The sequence below is a fragment of the Artemia franciscana genome, chromosome 5 (assembly GCF_032884065.1).
Source record: "Artemia franciscana chromosome 5, ASM3288406v1, whole genome shotgun sequence".
Lineage (NCBI taxonomy): Eukaryota > Metazoa > Arthropoda > Branchiopoda > Anostraca > Artemiidae > Artemia > Artemia franciscana.
Window position 1 is genome coordinate 31,130,731 of NC_088867.1, and position 16,890 is coordinate 31,147,620.

At 37.0% G+C, this 16,890-nt stretch overlaps 2 protein-coding genes across 2 annotated transcripts in view; both read right to left on the reverse strand.

Moving 5' to 3' along the window:
- LOC136027257 (heat shock 70 kDa protein cognate 4-like) overlaps positions 1–11,734 on the reverse strand; it is a 36,215-nt gene extending 24,481 nt beyond the window's left edge. The window contains exon 1 of the mRNA XM_065704332.1: positions 11,726–11,734. The gene's annotated coding sequence lies outside the window, so the exon portion shown is untranslated. The remainder of the gene's footprint in view (positions 1–11,725) is intronic.
- Positions 6,425–16,488, reverse strand: LOC136027258 (uncharacterized). The gene is made up of 3 exons (XM_065704333.1): positions 16,449–16,488; positions 12,181–12,397; positions 6,425–6,924 (listed from the first exon to the last, which is right to left on the reverse strand). The coding sequence occupies exons 1-3, from the start codon at positions 16,470–16,472 to the stop codon at positions 6,506–6,508; spliced, it is 660 nt and encodes a 219-aa protein (XP_065560405.1). The 5' UTR covers positions 16,473–16,488; the 3' UTR covers positions 6,425–6,505.
- Positions 16,489–16,890: the final 402 nt, after the last annotated feature.

Here is a 16,890-nt window from a genome sequence, read left to right on the forward strand (position 1 = left end):
CTCTGTGTCTGTTTTTGCTTGTTTGTCTGTCTGGCTCTGTGTGATTGCTTGCGTTATGTCTCTCTCTCTGTGCCTGTGAGTCTGAGAGGGTGTTTGCTTGTCTGTCTTTCTCTCTCTCTCTGTGCTTGTATTTCCGAGCGAGTGTTTGCTTGTTTCTTTCTCTATGATGTGTGTTTGTTTGTCTGACTCTGAGTGTTTGTAAGTGTTTTTGTCTCTTTCTCTCTCTTTCTCTCTTTCCCTCTCTCTATCTTTTTCTGTCTTTGTGTGTGCCTGTGCGTCTAAGCGGATGTTTGCTTGTCTCTCCCTCTATGGCTCTGTGCCAGAGCGGGGGTTTGCTTGTTTCTCTCTCTTTGCCCGTGTGTCTGACTGGCTATTTGCTTCTCTATCTCACTATGACTGCGTGTCTGAGTGAGTGTTTGCATGTTTCTGTATCGGTCTTTGTCTCAAACTCTGTGTGTTTGTATGTGTTTTTACCTCTCTCTCTCTCTCCCTTCTCTCTCTCTCTCTCTCTCTCTCTCTCTCTCTCTCTCTCTCTCTCTCTGTACTTATGTGTCTGAGCGAATGTTTGCATGTCCTCGTATCTGTTTTTGTGTATGTGTGTGTCTGAATCTATGTGATTGTAAGTATTTTGACTCTCTCTCGCTGTGCCTCTCTCTTTCTCTTCGTGCCTTTGTCTCTGACTATGTGTTTGCTTATCTCTGTAAATGTCTTTGTGTGTTACTCTGTGTGTTTGTGTGTGATTTGTCTCTCTTTCTCTCTCGGTACCTGTAGCCCTGACTGTGTCTTTGCTATCTCTGTGTTTGTCATGAGTGTTTGTGTTTCTGACTCTGTTTGTTTATGCATGTTTTTTTTCTCTCTCTCTCTCTATGCCTGTGTGTCTGACTGTGTCTTTGCCTATCTATGTTTTTGTCTTTGTGTGTTCGTGTGTTAGACTATGTGTGTATTTTTTCTCTCTCTCTCTCTCTCTCTCCATCTATCTCTCATCTTGCTTCTGTGTTTGCCTGTTTCTGTGTCTTTGTGTGTTTTTGGGTCTTACTATGTGTGTTCTGCATATTTGTTGTCTCTATTTCTTCATAACTATATCGTACTCTGAGTGTGTGTGTTTTTTGTCTCTCTCTCTGTGTGCCTGTGGGTTTAGCTGTATGTTTGTTTGTCTCAGTGTCTGTTGTTGCGTGTTTGTGCGTCTGACTCCGTGTGTTTGTTTGTATTTTTGTCTCTCTCTCTTTGTGCTTGTGTGTCTGAATGTGTGCTTGCTTGTCTCTGTCTTTGTGATCTTGTGTGTCTGGATCTGTGTGTTTGTGTGTATTCTCTCTCTCTCTCTCTCTCTCTCTCTCTCTCTCTCTCTCTCTCTCTCTCTCCGTGCCTTTGTGCCTGACGTTTACCTGTCCCTGTGTCTGTCTTTGTCTGTTTATGTGTCTGACTCAGTGTGTTTGTTTGTGTTTTTGTCTCTTTCTCTGCCTCCCTGTTTGTATTACTGTTTGTTTTCCATGCACTGTTTCTGTTTTCGTGTGTTTTGTGTCTGACTCTGTGTGTATGTGTGTGTTGTTTGTCTCTCTCTCCGTGCCTGTGTTGCTTAATGTGTTTTTCCGTCTCAGTGCCTGTTTTTGTATGTTTGTGTGTCGGACTCTGCGGGCTTACGTGTTTTCTGTGTCTCTGTCTCCACGCCTGTGTGTGTGTCAAGTCCCAAAATAATTCGAGTTCCAAATAAACAAAATTCCAAGTCCCTAAGAAATTCTAAGTTCAAATATAATTCTATGTCCCAAAATAAACCTAATTCCAAAGAAATTACAAGTCCAATTAAAATGTCCCAAAAAATTGGAAGTTCTAAAAATAAGATATTCTATGTCCAAAAAATAATAATAATAAAAAATTGAATTAAAAACAGAAAAGAAAAAGCAATATGACATTAGGGCCCTGGAGAGGGCATGGGGCCTGGAGTGAAATGTGGGGGCCCAAAGTCATGCACAAGCCTTGGTAATGGAAAACCGGTGTGCTCAGGACCATCACATTGCAAAAAGGATACTTGGCCGGCTGTAGTCATTACAATTTTTAGAGATCGAAACAAGTTTCATTGATCATAAGAGAATATTTCTGTCCAGCAAGCGTTTCAATCACTGTGGTATATATATTTTCGGAATGATGCCAAAGAGGCGTCCAAAAACCAATCACTGATAGCATTTACCATCTATCCAACTCCAATTGAGAAATTGATTGTGCAATCAACTTGTTACGATATGGTGACGCTTAACATTAGCTGGTTAACGCCCATAAACAATGCATTGATTGTCTAGAATGTATTTCTAAGAACATAATATCATCAACGACTTGTTGGCTTAGATGACTAACGTGTCCTCTTTTTACCATGAGAAATCCTGAGTCTCATTCTCGATTCCAAGCCAGACATAAATTTCATAAAATCAATGGAAATCTGCTTAGAAGCTAAACAAATGTGTTGTTGGAAAAGAAAGCAGGTCGCCATCTGTAACTATAGTTAACAATACTGCCATCTTTGACTTTGGTTAAGTCGATGGCAGCATTGGGAGAATCTCTTTTCTGTGTGGTCTTAAAAACGCGCCGGCACCGGGATTCGAAGGCGTATGGGCCTCATGTTAGTACCTAATGGGACACTATTAATGTGAAGGAAGATTTGTTTTTGTGAGAAAGAATTAGTGATAGTAGCCTACTAAAAGGGGTAAAAAAATAAAGCCCCAGGTGCTGATACAGTGGTAAATGTTTTTCTTAAATATGGTCACAATGAGGCTAGAAATAAGCTACTGAAAATTATGAATGTGATTTTGAAAAAAGGAAGTATCTAACGATTTTAAGAGAACCCTAATTAAACCCATGTATAAGAAAGGTGATAAGAGTGAGTATGGTAATAGTAGATGCATTAGCCTGGTTTTTGCAGGATGTAAATTACTTAGTATGATGATACTTTTTAGATTTAGAGATGCTGTAGATAAAGTTCCAAGAGAAAAACAGTGTAGTCTTAGGAAGTGTAGAGGATCTTTCAAACTTTTTCCTTTTTTATTATCTGATATTTTTATTATCAGATTAATCGTTTTTTATTATCAAGGCAATATCCTGGTCTCTGTAGGTAGCGAATTACTTAGTAGTATGATAATTTTTAAACTGACTAATGCTGTAGACAAAGTAATAAGAGAAGAACAGTGCGGTTTCAGAAAGGGTAGGGGATGTGTCGACCAGATTTTCAATCTTAGATTGATAATTGAGAAGTGCCTGAGTTATCAAGCACCTTTGGTCCTTAGTTTTATAGATTATGAGCAAATGTTCAATTCTGGTGATAGAAGAGCTTTTGCAAAGGTCTTGTCTCTGTATGGCATACCAGACAAATAGATTAAAGTGATTAGTGCCATGTACGAGAATAACACTGCTTCGGTTATGGTAGAAGATGAGGTTAGTAGTTGGTTTTCTTTGAAATCAAGAATTAATCAGGATTATGTTCTATCCCCATTTATATGAATAGTTTTGATGGACTTTGTCTTAAGCAGCACATAAAAGGCAATCGGGCAACACGGAGTCAGATGGCGAAGAAAAACTTTCCAGGACCTACATTATGTATTCTGATGACCTAAGCATCCTAGATGAAATGGAGAGCAAAATGAATGAACTTTTAGAGGCTTTGCGATTTTAGGGTGGTAGAGTAGGTTTGAATTTTTTTTTTCAGAAGACTAAGTCGCTAAGGATAGGAATAAGTGAAGATGAAAAGGTGACGTAGAGTAACGAGAAGATCAATCAAGTGGACAGCTTCACTTACCTTGGTATTATTATTAGTAAATCCACTAGGTGCCTTGAAGAAGATAAAAGTAGAATAGCCAGGGCTCAGGGTAATTTTTAAAAGTTGAAAAAGTTTGGAAGAATAGGAAAATAAATGTGGGAACCAAGATTAGAACATTGGAAGCTATAGTGTTGACAGTGGTCAAATATGGTTCTGAAACATGGGCACTCCGTAAAACGGAGAAAGATTTGCTAGATGTTTTGCAGAGAAATTGCATATGGATTATTTGGGTGTCCAACTTACTGACCGTATTTCAAACAGTATTCTCTACGAAAAGTGCATATCAGTTCCGCTCTCAAGAGTTATAATGAGAAAAAAATTGAAATGGCTAGGTCACGTTCTGCGGATGATTATCCTTTTCAGCTAATAGTCTAGGGCTAAATGGAAATCAGATCGTCCGTGGTTGGGATAGGATGATGTCGTAAAGAAAAACTTAGAGGCAATAGAAACTTTCTGGGAGGGTGTAAAGAGGGTGGCTTTGGAAAGGTTGGGAGGGAGGTTGAGTGTGTTTAGCTGTATTGGCCTCAGGCGGCTAGATACTGTGGTGAGTTGTTAGTAGTAGTAGTAGCAGTATAAGACACCATAAGCATCCAGGCTATCAAAAGGACGTATCTGCAATGTCTTGCAGATAAGACATGACGTTAAGCAGATAAGGAATAGCTAAGGGTATTTACTGAAAACTTTCAGGGCCACTACTACTACTACTACGGCTGCCAATGAGGTTAGTTGTGACTCCCACCGTGACTGCTTGCGACTGCCATTATGACTACTTGCGGCTATGACGGCAACTGCTTGCGACTTTAACTACTTTTAGTTGTAACAACTTTCAGGAATGTTGTAGGGGATTTCGAACAAAACGGAAGCACACTCTAGGCATGCTTGTTGTCAAAAGGGCACATCAGCGATATTTTAGGATATTGAGTTGAAACTTTCAGGGAATATGTACAGGGATGTTGAAGAGGGATCGAATGGTGACCAGCCTTCCTGCCCTTTTCAGATACCCCTGTCCCTCAGTCCTAATAAAAAAAAAATCGAAATAACCAGAGGGTATAGTAACTATACTTCCGGGGATGCTTTGTGACTCCTCCCCAACTCCGGAAGATTGTTTGATCCTGGATGTGTCCAAAAAGGCTACAGGTATCAATGTGAAGCTTCAGGAAATGTTAAAGGGAGTACTGAAGTACATTAAAAGACAGTATGTGCATCCAGGCTATCAAAAAAGCGTACATGCAATATCTTAAAAACGCTTAAAGAAAGCTAAGGGTATAAGCCCGAAACTTGCAAATACGGCTTTTTGTGACTTCGACTGTGATTACTTGCAACTGCCACAGCAACTACTCGCGACTGTGACTTCAGTTCCTTGTGACGGTGACTTCTTCTGGTTGCAACAATGTTCATGAATGTTACGGGGGAATCGAACAAAATGAAAACAGACTGTCAGCATGCTGGTTGTCAAAAGGACTTATTAGTAATATCTGAGCAATGGCTGAGAATCATAAGTTGAAACTTTTATTGTATACTGACAGGAACGTTGAAGAGGGATCAAAGTGTGATCAGCTTTCCTGCCCTTTTCAGGCGCCCCCCCCCCCAGTACTAATCGAGCTTAAAAAGAATATTTAGCTCAAAATATTAGAAGGGTCTAATAACTATACCTTCGGGGATGCCAAGTGCCCCACAGCCCCGGGGGAATTTTTGATTTTGGTTGTTTCTGAACAGGCTAAAGGGAACAAGGTGAAACTCCTGGTAGTGACAAGGGGGTGCTGAAGTACATCAAATGCTACTGTGCGCATCCAGGCTATTAAAAGAGCGTGTCTGTAATATCATAGGAACACCTAAGTATAAGGCTTTAGTAAATATGCCTATGGCTAATGAAGTTTCTGGGAAAAAAACGTAAAAATATTTATGATAATTTATCTAGTTTGACCTTATCAAAAAAGACCATTCTGGATAGACAAACTTTCAGTTCAAACTATCCATTACGTTCCAATTAAACCAAAGAGGACCTTGAAGGTCATCTTTGCTTTAATTGGACAATAATAGATAGTTTAGATCTTCCCAATGATAGTTAATAAAGCTTGTCAGGACATGGGTCCAAGGGCACTACTTAGCGTTCTCGAGTGGCACAGGTTAAAAATCCTTGCATGACAAAGCATAACAAGGCGTAGTATTTTTTTTTTTTATTAAAATGGAACTATAGGGCCTCTTTTCAATCTTGGTTGTTTACATATTTTGAAGCCCTTGTCTCTGGACTGCACAAACCGTGTCATCTTCGTAGGCCCATTTCTCTTTCCAGCGTTGGGATAAAATTGCTATCTTGAAATACTGATCTGATAGGAATTGGGGATATGGTGGCACATTAGGCGTTTAAAGTACATTATCATACAGTCTGATAGCTTTTGCCCTTTAGGTAGCGGCGCTAGAACTCGAAATTTGTGAACAATTGAACCCTCCCCGAGTCTTCTACTACCATCTGTTCTGTAAGCCGAGGTCAGGAGATTAAACATAGAAGACACATCGTTCTTTGCATTAAATGCTTTAAATACAATTGTTGTTAGTAACTAGTTAATGACTTACCTAACAGGGTATTTGAATTACATCACTATGATATGTCAAAGCAATCCCAAATGAATACAACTTTATTTCAAAATATACTGAAAATATATATATTTTGGTCTCTAAACAAGGATCTATGACATATATTATTATTTATGGTCGAACAGGTTTTGTGGTTTCAGACATAATTTTTGTATGGGGGGTTGTCTCTTCAACGCTTCGAATAGAAATAGCACTTGGTAGCAGTGGAAAACGGCTTGACAGCGAATTTCCATAATTGTTAACTAGGCTATTTCCAAAAGAATGTTCTGGTCGAACAGGAAAGTACAAGCTTCTTGTCGGATTGTAGCCAACGTTTCGTTGGTGGGGCTGATATGGTCTGGATAATTGAAAGGGCCTCAACATTTGAGGAAAATAGGTGTACCCGTGACTATATCCAGGATAATTCCAGGCAGCTTCCGGATATCCTCCTGAAAACTGGAATGCATTAAAGCTATTCAATGAATTTAATTCTCTCGGTCTCCAGCGCATCTGAATTCCACTTCCGCCCATATAGGGCCTTTGTCCGAAACCTAAAAAAAAAAATTACCCATGAAATAATTTTAGAATTTCCTTTGAATTTTTGACTTAAGCCATACATAGCGCAAGATGCATCGAATTGGTCTTTGCATGAAACGGAACAGATTTTCCAACGAGAATGTACTTAACAAAGACACCCTATTTTATATGTTTTTTTTCCATAGTTTTAATAAGGTGTATTGTAACCACCTTTCATCCAGTGACGTCAGTTAGGAAAACCCCACTTAATTTTAGCTCCTACTCTTACTCTATATAACGCATCAATGAAAAATGAAACCAACCGCATGAAAACAACAGCAGCTAAGGTATAGAAACCTCTGTTTTCTATATAAAAGGGAAAAAAAAACAGTCTTCTCGTTAGTGGAGATTCTGAGCGTTTTCCAATTCTGTTTAATGTATAGGGTGCAATCCCTATTTCGTACAGATATAGAAGCGGAAAGGTGTGCTTAAAGTGATACTGCTATATAGAATAAAACTTAATTGGGTTCCTACTGGACCTCTAAGGATCCTCAACTAGGCAAGTAAATACTTTAAAGCCATCTTTTTTTATCCACTCCTTGCATCCTTCCGTGCTCTGGAGAGTGTATAAAACTAAATATTGAATCTCCGTGGATCCTCTGTTCATAAAGGATGATCCCGGCTTTCCCCTACCTCCATTAGAGACAAGCTCCTCTTTTGAGAAGTTGAATGCTAGACTTAAGGCACTCCATCCATTTTTTAAAACCCCTTTTTTCTCTCACCACCACCCACAAAAGCCTACATCGCACTTTGCGAAAAGTTAGCCAACTAGATTCTGATTCTGACTGAAAATAGTTTTTGTTTTATTTTTTCTAAATATTTGTGGATTCTGAGGCAATTAATGGATTTTTGCATTCATGTTATAAGCATTTATAGCAGAAACCATTATAGCAGAGACCTTAATAGCAGAAAATACCAAAAATAGTCACACAAAATTAATATTTTGCTTAGTTGGACTACCGTATGCAATCCTGAGGTGCTGATTAAACCGATCAAACCTGTTGATAGTTCATACATAGTAGTGAATAGAACTGAAGTCTACTTCACTTACTCATCTTATTACACCCTCTAAGCCTTATTACTCCTAGCTACACGAATTTGAACATGTATTGTTTTTTTTTTCTCAACTTTCATGTATTACTTGAAGTACATCTCAAGCAGCTTTCTATTTTTAAATTTCAAATTTTCAGTCAGACTGAGACAGATGTGTTGACAAGTAGCTTCTCTTTATTTGATCCAAATTCAGAATCCAGTGCTGGAATTTGTTAATCAAGACTAAACTGAACTAAGTCATATTGAATAATTGTTGTTAAAAGTCTGTATAACGAGGCTTTACAAATGACATTGAAAGAATTGGAAAATGGAGAACCGTGAGGTTTTGGTATTGGGAATTGGGTTTCTAGAAATTTTCTATCAGGTTTTTAGGGATTTTGAAAAATATGAAGGGGAAACACTAGCCGGGTCCCTTTGTAAAAAAGTTTATATGCTTGACCGATATCCTATCAAATCTGAATATCTCTAACCACAGTCTCTTTTGTCGCTTTTGGAATTAAAGCACAAGTCATAGGAGTTACTGAGCTATATTCCTAGTATTATCTCCAAATCACCGTTCACGCAAATTCACACAAAATAAAATTTTTAATTTCGAAATCAGTTGGACACCTTAAACAAGGGCGAAAATCCCAACGACATTCCCCATCCTCTTCAACATGGCAATAAAAATCGCAAAACCTAACCTGACCTGAAGATCAAGAGATTTATACGACAATTATGCGAAATTATGGTAAAAATTCCGAGAATTTAATAGTTAAGTGTCCTCTAGCTCCACTCCTGTTCTATCACTTTATATTTTTTTGTAATGTTTCACTTTTTTTAATAAAAAAAAAAAAAAAAAAAAAAAAAATTAGCGTCATCTTATCATTAAAATGAGATTAAAGCTGAAGATGCGATTTTCACATATAAATTGTGAACAAAAACCAATTTTTACTTTTATAGAAACCAAGAGTAATGTTAAAATTAGCATCAATCTTGACAAAATGTATAGACATAAAGTCTACATAGGATACAACTATAACAAAATATACTGAAATTGGAAAGGTGATCTCGTTTTGAATCCCAGCTGATGTGCTTGTTGAATTTTAGATTTGTGAAGCTGAACATTCAATTATCAGTTTTCAGGCCACAACACCCTCGCCCCCGAAATCTCCGTATTTATTATGATTTCGTCCAAGGTTCTCTTTTATGTTTCATAGCGTTCACCTACTTTTATTTCATTACTTTACTAATGCCAGGAGCTAGTTCACCCTTTTCACTGTTCAAGGGACCCAGGAACGATAGCAGGCCTTTAAAAGTAGTTTCTACAGGACTAAAATATCCCTTAAAGCTTCGTATTGCCTGAAGCCTCGTCTCTACATAGTAGCTGCTTAAAATTTGTCCCGCATTGATGTGTTCCTTCAGTATTCCCAAGAGAATCTTACAGTTTCTGATATTTCTAGACTTATATTATCTTTTCAAAGTCCATATGTCCTATATCATCTTGTAGACAGGAGCGTCAATTTACGAAAGTGTGTGTGCCTGTGGGGGGAGGGGTGGGTGGACGGAGAATAGGAGGGTAAAATGTATTTTTAAAGCCCAAGGAGTGGGCAATTTTCAATTAAAATACCAACAAACGTATCTTCAATAAAAATACCCAAAATGTTGCAGAAAGTACTCCATACAAGAAGTCGGGGGACAGTGGGATCAGCCTCCTAGGTTGCCCAAGCTACATTCTAGGTGCCATGTTCACAAGTCCATAGAAGATACCCAAACTAATCCCGTTTAAAAGGTAGATAAAAACCTTCGATTTCAGGAAAAAATATTTTAAGAACTTGAGCCCAGGAACCTAGACCTGAAGGTTTCATTGACAGATTCTGCTCTTACTTCAGTGGAAAATTTCGACTATTCGCTATTGTGATTTTTGTGTTAGGTCTCAATGTTTACTACTGGATACTGCAGTGACATCTATCATAACAATACATGCTATGTCGCTCGCAGAGTTGAATTGAAGATGACAGGACATTCCAATCTGAAGTGGGACAGGAAACAATAATACAATAATCCTTGGCCAAGCTCAGTTGTTTGGATCATTTGACGAATTAATAATTTCCCCTAAGTGATTCTTTTCGTGATCTGTTTCACAGATGCATTTAGATTCACCGGCATCCAATAGCCAAACGGTGTGGCTAAATTAAAATTCCAGACTAAGCAGAATATTACAACGCAATTCGCAATTAGACATCTTTGAATTGAGTACAAGAGGCGAAAAATCAGACTTGCGGAGCTAATGACCAGGTTTTTCGAAATAAAAATTATGACGAATCCTCCCCCCCCCTAGACTTTGAACAATGTATTTACAATCCACCCATTTTTGTTGCTTGACCCAACTGCTAGTGGTAAGCTCTTAAAGTCGTTGGAAATTAGGTTTTGTCAGTCCTAGGAAAAAAAGAGATAACAATTAAGATTTTAAGATGTCAGACTGTTACACTTGCTCCCGTTTTTTCCGAATTAAATGAAGGAGTTTTAGCTAAGGGTTTGAAAGTAAAAACGATTTCAAATGTTAACTTTGGCAATTTGGGAACTTATTCTATACATCTACCCCCACCTATCTTGTTCACTTTATGAGCAGTCTTGATGAACCTAATATCAACCTAACACCTAGCTCGATTATGTTATATCTAGATCTAGTTGATTTAATTAACAACAATGTATTGATAAAATTCTTCTTAAATTAATTCCAAGCTAACCCCAACTTAAATAGGATAATTGCATCTTTCTTTTCATTAGATGACGTGTAGTAGAGTACTTCAGCATATATTTAAATACTCTTTCAACTGAAAATAGTGTGCCCCATCCGAAGTGTATTGAATAGTCCGGCCCCGTCCATAAACAACCTTGGTATTGATTTTTCAGATAGATGGAAATTTGTTAATAACCAAACTGTCTCAGAGACGTTACAAAAATTGAAAAAAATAGCTCTATGGATATGGAGGAAGCAGATATTAGATAAAGCTGTTCGTAATGATGTGACAGTTAATCCCTCGAAGTCGAAGTTTTAACAGTATTCTTAAGACTCCACGTGTTCCTGAAAAGTCGATTTGTACTCTGAAACAATTGGATGTAATGGCCTCAAGAGATTAAAAAAAGGTGAACCGCGGTATTTATATTTTAAAAATCGCAAATACTGCATTCTCTCTTCTTAAATTCCTTAAAAAGTTTGAATGTCCTGATAGTACTGTTTGAGACAACTTTCCTCTGATTTTTTACCCTTATATTTGAGTATGCCTGTCCTGTTTGGAATCCTAGCACCTCCAAGGAATTTTGGATGGAAAAGAGTCTAAAAAAGATGCCTAAGAATTCTTTCTAATGTGGATAAGGTTTTCTATATCTCCCTTATTCGCAGAACCAATCTGGCTGGCCTTGAAGAAAGGAGAGCGAAAATTTCTTAAGTTTCGCTAATAGTGCTTTCAATAACATAACCTCTAGAATAATTCGTTTTCCCTAGTCATTTCCTACCTTGTTCTGCTAAAAAGAAACCCAAGATAAAATTATTCACAGAAACACATAGAAGACCCCACCCCTAAATGATTACCTGTAATAAAGATGAATCCTCCCCTTTTCTTCCCTCATCCTTTTTGTCATTCATTGTGTGAAGCTTATCTTATTATTTTTTGACGTTGACGTTCTATTTGTATAATCTAAATTACTTAAATTTCTCTACTGATGGGTGACATTTTGTTTTTAATTTGTTTTCGAGGTTAGTTTAATGTTTCTTCCTGTTTCTGTTTTTAAGCTTGTTTTTTTCCTGTTAATTTTTTCTATTTGACATAAGAAGCAACTTAGGCTCAACTACAGCTTATGATCTCCTATTTGAAATAAATATTATCTTATCCTAATCTATTTTTTCAAGACCATAGCCAGGGAGGTTCTTCATCCCCCCCCTCTGTTAGAAATGGAAAAAGGTATTTTACACCCGTTTCACAGTCGAAAATTATAAACAAGTCCAAATCAGTGCATTTTTTCACACTGGAGGGTTGAGTCTAAAGCTCCAAGACTTTCCCTTTACTTCTTCAAACACATTTTTGTTCAAGAATATACTCAGTGTTTTTTTCCCATTCAAGGAAAAATTTTTGCCCGAAAAAGACAGACCCCTTTACTTGCTGATTCGTTATGCACATAGGAATAGCTCGACTTACCGAATATCTGACTCTCATAGTATCCTGGAGTCCCATAGCTTGATGTTGGGATGCTTCTTCTGCTCTGCCTTTGGTCAACACTTACTTCATGCTCATTGATCGGCAAATCAGCGGTTATAATAAAAGGTTTGTCTGTCCGAGAGTTGGAAGAACCTCTATTGACTGGTTGGTAAGCTGGCGGGATCCTGGCTAGAGAGCAGCTTATGAAGGCGAAAATCTAAAATAATGTATAATGATAGCTACACTACCAATGCAATTATGGCTATATCCAGACTGGATTATACTAGGTTTAAATCTGGAGTTGAATCTGACTCCAAATTCCCTGTATTCAACATACAATTTGAATCCAGACTCAAATCTAAGCTTGAAAAATAAACTTTATGTTTTATGAAGATTGTTGAAAGCAATGCTTGAGTAGATTGCAAACATTACGATAGCACACCACTCTTGTTAGATGTACATTAAACTTTGTTGTTCTAGTGCATTAAGAGGAATCCAGTCAAAAGGATGAAATATAGTCAAAATCTGTATTCGTCTACTTTCGCATTTGTCTGAATAAATGCATGTTGGATCATTTTCTCAAATTGCGTCGTATAATTAACACCAATATACATCCATATATATATATATATATATATATATATATATATATATATATATGATATATATATATATATATATATATATATATATATATATATATATATATATATATATATATATATATATATATATATATATATATATATATATATACATATATATATATATATGTATATATATATATATATATATATATATATATATATATATATATATATATATATATATATATATATATATATATATATATGTATATATATATATATATATATATATATATATATATATATATATATATATATATATATATATATATATATATATATATATATATATATAGTATCGGGAGCACGGCGGCTTCGCCCCCAGGCCCCAGCACTCGGCACGTGACAGCCTCCTACATATGGATTATCATTGTCACTTGTCTTCTAATCGTAGACAATTTGAGTCTGTTTTTGGTGTCGTGAGGCCCTCACAGGCTCGACAGAGCCACCCCAGGAAAAATGCAAATTATTTCTTAAGGTTGTGACCTATTTAGATTCTCTTTGTGTCCAAAATTGTCAATTTGCCAGTTTCGATACGGTAGAAGATAGAAGAAAATAAGCTATATAGCCAATTTCGAGTCCAGGCCCTGTCATTGCTTCGCGACAGGCTTGTCTATATCGATTCCCATTGTCACTTATCTTGTAAAGGCAGACAATATGAGCCTCTTCTTGATGTCTTGGCATCATCATAGGTTAGATACAACCATTATGGGAAAATACAAATTCTTCCTCAAAGTTATGACCTTTTTAGATCGTTTTTAGTGGCCAGAAATGTCAATGAGCCAGTTAAGAAAAATATATGAAGCCGATTTCGATACGGCCCCGGCTCTCGGCAAGTGGTAAGCTCGTATATATCTTAAATCTCGTTCTATGCAACAACCTCCAAATGAGAGAGATTTTTTGTTGTTGTCACATCCTAAGGAGAATAGAGGGCTTTTCAGGGAGCACATAGAACGTTGAAGGGTCCTATTGACTTGTAATAAAGAGTTGCGTTGTTTATGGCATCTTTGATTTGTAACCTACTGGATTTTGAGTCACATTTTGTTGGCGTCGAAGATTTTGACGGCATTGTTGTTATATCGTAATATTTCTTTTGTTCTTCATTTTTTTTTAATCCCCCCTCTCCACGAAAAATGCCTTCCGGAAAATTTATAACCACTGATAATTCTCCACACATAATTCCATCTACGGAAAATTCTCCCACACTCGAAATTTAGCAGTCACAGAGAAAGTAAAAAAAAGGCCTCAAAAGTCGATCAAATATCGTAAAGGCTAAAATAAAGAACAAGATATCCAAAAACATTTTTAGGACAGAGTTTGGTTTGTCGCCAATCATTTTGACTTATAATAAAAGGACTAAAATTCTCAATTTACGATAGAATGATTATCATTTGAAGTTTCTACGACCAAGACTGGGAGATTAGGGATGATTTAGGGGCGGCCTACCTCCTATAAAGAATAAGTTTTGTTCATTTTGGGGTTTAATGTTACTTTTTACTTTCATAATAACAGTAAAGACCAGAAATATTCCCAGAAATCAAGTAGGATTAAATATCAGTGTCTGCCTCTAACCCCCTCCCCCCATCAACCCCATCCACCCTTTCCTTAGAACTAACTCTGAATTTACTTGAAGACTAAATGAGAGTTAGGACGTTTTGTATTAAGATACCCCCAATGAGGCATATGCCCCCTCCGTAACAATAAAACAATCACAAAACTTTACTATAGAGGTTTAAAGCACTCATTTACAAATGTTTGGGTGTATATATTTTTTGGCAAAGAAAAATCATGGATGCGTGATGACTTTCCAAATATAAAAAAGGACTAGATGCCAAAAACGACTCTAGAACTAAGGGGCTCAGCGAAATGCCATCAGCCGTTCGTGGGAAATTTTGTATACGCCCTTCTGACAACCAAGATGCAAATAGTGTCTTTTGTTTTAATATTCGGACCCTTAGCCGGTCATAAGATATCGCAGATACGCCTCTTATGATAACCTAGATACAGATAGTGTCTTTGGTTTAGCTCAACATGTCCCTCAAGATTCCCCGAAATTTCACCTCGATATCCTTAATCTTTTTGGACACACACTAGATCAATAATCCCCCCTTTCCCAATGATAAATGGTTCATGTTAAGAATGGATAATTTATTTCCCAGGGGCACCCCAGGAGGCATCCCTGGAGGCATAGGTACTAGACCTTGAAACTATTTTGAAAATAATGGCTTTTTAAATTTTTATCGCTACAAAGGGTAGCATCTAAAAAGGCAAGAGGAGGCTGGCGAGTAGCCTTTTGTTCCTTTTTCAACTTTACTTTCCTCTCAACATGATTTTAAAGTTCCAATTTAATACCCTTAGCCATTCCTTAGATACTGCTATTGCGCCTTTATGATAGCTCTACTCCATAAAGTGTGTTTTGATTTTGTTTGACACTCCCCTCAACCTTTTACCATTATACCTTTTACACCTCAAAAATTTTACCATTATACCTTTAGCCTTCTTGGTCACTCAAGAGAGGGAACAAATGAAAAGAGCAAGCAGGGGGAGAGGAGCTGGCTACCCTCCGATCTAATCTCATCTTCCCATCAACATACATTGAAAGTTCCAACCTAATACCATCAGCCGTTGCTTATATATTGCTGATGCTACCTTTTCCCAACCAGCAAGAACAAAGTATGTTTTGATCGTGTTTAGCCTCCCTCTCAACATTCTCCTAAAGTTTCACCCTAATACTCTAAGCTTTTTTGGAGATCCACGATCAAACATGCCCTCTTTTATCAATTTAAAATCTCTTAAGTTAACAATGAGCAATTTGCATAACTTACAGCCCTTAATCCGGAAACTACAAGAGGGGTTGTCAACCCAAGAGGTATGTTTATTTTACCTTCGGACTATTTTGAATAAAATGGCTGTATCCAAATTTTGGTCTGATACGTTTGGGAGAAAACGGTGTGGGAGGGCGGTGATAGTCCTCTAATCAGTTTTAACTCTTAAAAATGGCACTAGAGCTTTTAGTTTGAAATCAAATGTGCCCCCCCGAAGTTTATGCGACCACTCCTTTTATATTAAGTGCCTTTGGGAAAAAATGAACAGACAAATAAATAATAATACACTGAAACTTTATGGCTCTTTACAATAGGCAACGCTATGGCATTGCCACTGACTTAAACAGGTGAGTTGATCTTTCAATTTTTCTTCTAATGAACTTCTAAAATTACCTAGGGGAAATAATGGAGCGAATTTTCCAGGGGATTTTTTTTTTTTGGGGGGGGGGATAAAAACGTTATATTTTAGAAAGGTAAAGATTCCTGCGTTTTTGTATTTTATTTATGTTTTTTCTTCATTTCCAAGAAGAAGAAGGTCCCTTCTACCAGTTTACTCCCTCTTCTTTCAGTGAAACTAAATTCTTAGAACCATAAATTTTGGCCTTTTTACCAGGTTTTCTGAAAATTTTTCTACCGTCGCCCTGGAGCCAATTTTTAGAGACTCCTCACCAGGTCTAAATATGCACAAATTATATGTTTCATATACTAGTTATAAAATTTTGTTTTCGGGAATACTACTAGCAAATTTTAGAACTTAATAATAATTCATAGGAATAATGGTTTTCTATTGGCCTACCAGCAATCCTATGGAAACTTTCATTGTCCCAATGCACTTAATAGTCAGAATTCAAACTGGTGAAAAAACCTTTTTCATTTTTGTTATATACTGTAGAATTTGAAAATCAGGATATGCCCTTTTAGTGTACTTTTAACCCGCACTCTTTGTAATCTTTGCGTGCTGCATGAACATACCATGTCAATTTCTCATTGCTCTAAGGACAATAGAAAAACCTTCAAAGAAGGCTACAAACGTCTTGAGGGTAAAATTTTTAGAGAGAAGGTTTTTTTTAAGTGATAGTAAAGAATGACAGAGACTATACCATAAATGTGGGGGGCTGTGTCCTCCTCCCCCCCCCTCCCCCCTTTTTGCGTTAAAATCTTAATATGCTATGGTGAAAGCTTTTGTGAGGGCAACAAATACAGTCGATGGGTATTTGCAAGTGTTTTATCTACCGAGT